This window comes from Oncorhynchus masou, chromosome 26 (genome assembly GCF_036934945.1).
Source record: "Oncorhynchus masou masou isolate Uvic2021 chromosome 26, UVic_Omas_1.1, whole genome shotgun sequence".
Lineage (NCBI taxonomy): Eukaryota > Metazoa > Chordata > Actinopteri > Salmoniformes > Salmonidae > Oncorhynchus > Oncorhynchus masou.
This window is the reverse complement of record NC_088237.1, coordinates 14,925,117-14,928,830: the sequence shown is the minus strand read 5'-3', so window position 1 is coordinate 14,928,830 and position 3,714 is coordinate 14,925,117. Positions and strand designations below refer to the sequence as shown.

The 3,714-nt window shown below is 40.5% G+C and overlaps 1 protein-coding gene across 3 annotated transcripts in view; it reads right to left on the bottom strand.

Annotated features, from left to right (window-relative positions):
- Positions 1-865, bottom strand: part of LOC135514867 (tetraspanin-12-like) — a 15,077-nt gene extending 14,212 nt beyond the window's left edge. The window contains exons 1-3 of one of the 3 annotated variants that reach the window (XM_064938532.1): positions 775-864; positions 299-502; positions 70-210 (exon numbers count right to left, since the gene is read on the bottom strand). In XM_064938532.1, coding sequence (XP_064794604.1) covers positions 70-135 — 66 coding nt within the window. In that variant the 5' untranslated portion in view covers positions 136-210; positions 299-502; positions 775-864. Of the gene's footprint in view, positions 1-69; positions 211-298 lie in introns of all 3 variants that reach the window. The other 2 variants (XM_064938533.1, XM_064938531.1) reach the window with 2 other exon arrangements.
- Positions 866-3,714: the final 2,849 nt, after the last annotated feature.

Genomic DNA, 3,714 nt, shown 5'->3' with positions numbered 1-3,714 from the left:
TTGTATGCATTGTGTAGCATGAGCGCGGGCACAACGCAGCCACCTGTTGGGGGTCTCCGCTTCTCTTACCCAGAAGAGTAAATTGATAGCGTAGAGCAGGCAGCGCAGGCACCTCACCGCGTCCTCGCGAGCCATTCTGAGCGCAACAGCAACCGGTGGCCAAAACAGGACTCCTCATCCTAACCCGCGCCACCATGGCAACATCATTAACTAAAAGGAATATAAATCAATTCAATTTGGATCATTAGTCTGTCCCAGGAATACAAAACGAGTTCTCAGTGTTCCGTGTAAGACATACCGGGTTTACATGTCTCTGTACGTACTGCGCGCAACTTTCCAATGTCTTGTTTTAGCAGCCGCCGTAGATCCGTGGTAAGTTCCAGAAAGCATTCACAACAGGTGGTTTCTTACTTTCCTCAGTCCAGGAATGATGGAGTGTGTGGATGAGCGCTCAGCGGTGCTGACATATCCAAATCAATCATCACTCACTTAGCAAGGTATACTGCGAAAACATATCCAGAACATTACAACAAAACAACTTCTTATAAGGGCTTTTGCGCCAAATGAACATAATCCATTTGGTTAAATTATTAATGTTCAGCACTCCTTTGACTCCCAGAGCAAACGTCAAACACTAAAAATCATAATATTGCACAGCAGTCTAAATCAAAACAAATAAAATAAAACTTCAGTTGCGCACGTAGACACTGATTCCCAAAATCGATCTCTCCACAAAAACAATTCCCCGGTAGCGGTATGATAGGCCTAGCCTACCTATCGTCCAATTCAGAGTGCCGAGTTAGTTATGCGCTGTCAGTTCAACTTTTCCATGTTTGAGTGGCCAAAACTCAACTCGCAGTTTGTTCTGTGTCATCCAAAGAGGTTGTCCGCGGGGTCCTAGCGTTTCGTCTGATTGCAATGCAGGAGCAACAACAGCAGCAGCAGCAACAGCAGGGCTATCGGTCTTTAGGGGGGGATGGAATGTGGACAGCTTTCCGCCTCCGAGATATAGCATACATAGGTCAAGAGGTCACATTTAGAGATACTATTATTGTCTGGAGTAAATGTGAGATGGGACTTCATCATGGAACTTCACTAGAGAGAGCAACAATAATGCTGTTATAAGTGTCACCCCTATCCCACAGATGTGCATGGCTATTCTATTATATTCTGTAGTGTTCTGTTCTGTTCTATTCTATTATTATTCCCTGTGGGATGACATTACATAAGCCTATCGCATACTCTTCTTGATGATTTAGTGTATTAATAAAGGTGTCAATCCCTCAGTTATGAAACACTGAGCATATCTCAGCCATTTAAAGCTTTCATTAGATAATCCGATTATTGGTTAGTCTATCTCTACCCCTGTCGATTCTGAGCTCATTCTAAGAAAACACATGAATGAAAAAGGGGAAGGAATGAGTTACTCCTTAGGCTACATAATCAACAATTAAAAAGATTAACAATAGACTCAGGTCGGCAGGCATTGTTATCTTAATGTATTATCTTTTGGTCTGTTTTTAATGTCCACAGTCTGGCCATGAACCAAATGGGATTGATCAGCATTAAACATCTTTATTGTTAGAGATGCACACAACAAAATAGACTCAAATTAAATAAATTGACATTTTATCTTGTGTTCCCTGATAACAATAATGTTGACTCAATAGATTAAAGGAAATTACATCACAGCATAGACTTGCTTGGGTGGTCTTCAGTGTGCCAATCAATTGGAGGCAAGGAGATATGAGAGGATTAGTGTCACGTCTGCTCCCCCCCCCCCCTCCTCCCCTCTCCGGCGCTTGAGAGCGCCAGGCTGCCCTGCCTCACGCACTACTATCATCCATTGTGCACACCTGCCTTCCCTCGTCACGCGCATCAGCGATATTGGACTCACCTGGACTCACTCATCACCTGTTGTTACCTCCCCTATATTTGTCAATTCCACAGCTCTGTTCCCCACTTCTGCATGAATTGTTTTTTTGTCTGTGTTACTAGTCTGCTGACGCTGTTCCTGTCTCGTTCCATGTCCGTTCTTTATTAAATGTTTGACTCCTTGTACCTGCTTCGTCTCTCCAGCGTCATCTCATGTGACAATTAGAGGGAATGAGGATGGGGTGGGGTGGGGTGGGATGGGAATGGTGAACGGGGAACGGGGGGTTGGGAGAATTGAGAGAGGAGTGAGACAGTGTTTGGTGCATGGGATGGTTTAGCGCTTGTAATGGAGGGTCGGGTTGAGAGAGATCATGACGAGAATAGAATAACGTTTGTTATTGAGAGGATACCAAGTGCGAGAGACTGGAGAAGGGGGTGAGAGAGTGAATGAAGGTGCACAAAAGATTGGCGAATGACTAGCTTCTCGTGCGTCTATTCTTGTGGGGACATGGTAACCTATAGATTGTCATTGTTTTGGATGAACAAACAAAACAAAATGCTCATGAATCCCTACTATTGACCTACAGTGCCTCCAGAAAGTATTCACACCCCTTGACTTTTTCCACATTTTGTGTTAGTCTGAATAAAACATTAATTTAAACATTTAGATTTTTTTTGTCAATGGCCTACACACAATACCCCATAATATTGTCAAAGTGGAATTCTGTTTTTTGATTTTTTTAAGTATTCAAACCCTTTGTTATATAGGCAAGCCTAAATAAGTTCATGAGTAAAAATGTGCTCAACAAGTCACAATAATTTGCACGGACTCACTCTGTGTGCAATAATAGTGTTTAACATTATTTTTAAATTACTACCTCATCTCTATACCTCACACATACAATTATCTGTAAGGTCCCTCAGTCGAGCAGTGAATTTCAAACACAGATTCAACCGCGAAGACCAGGGATGTTTTCCAATGCCTCTCAAAGATGGGCACCTATTGGTAGATGGGTAAAAAAAAGCAGACATTGAATATCCCTTTGAGAATGGTGAAGTTATTAATTGCACTTTGGATGGCGTATCAATACACCCAGTCACTACAAATATACACTACCCAGAACGACTCAACTGTAATCACTGCTAAAGGTGATTCTAACACGTATTGACTCAGGGGGCTGAATAATTATCTAATCAAGATACTGTATTTTAGTGTTTTATTTTATCTTCTTTTTTTGTACAAATGTTCGAATTGTTCTTTCACTTTGACATTTTGTGTAGATGGTTGACAAAAATTACAATTAAATCCATTTTAATCCCACTTTGTAACACAACAAAATGTGGAAAAATTCAAGGGGTGTGAATACTTTCTGAAGGCACTGTATATCAGGCCTATAATGGACTGACAATCTGTTAGACTATTCAAATGGGGGTGTTATTTTATTTTCTCAGTGTGTTACTTATAGTTGAATGTGTTCGTTATAGTTAAATAATATCTCAATTCAATTTGTGTGTAGGCCTACCCTACACAATATCAATTGTGCCAGATGAGCATTATTGTTGCTCACCTGCATTGAAGCTACAAATAAGATATTTCCTTTTAATCAAGTATTAATTTAAAATTAAAATAGCGCATTTGCATTGAAGTTTGATAATTAAAATGTATTTACCTGGTTGGAAAAACTTAATTATGTTATTTCAGTCAATGTTTGAAATTAATATGTCTATGAACTACATGAACTAACAGACTTTTGAAGTTTAGCACTCAACTCCATATCTGGCCAATCACATTCTACGTTCTACTGACGTCACTTTCTCTGACCTCAGTTTGTCAGTGGT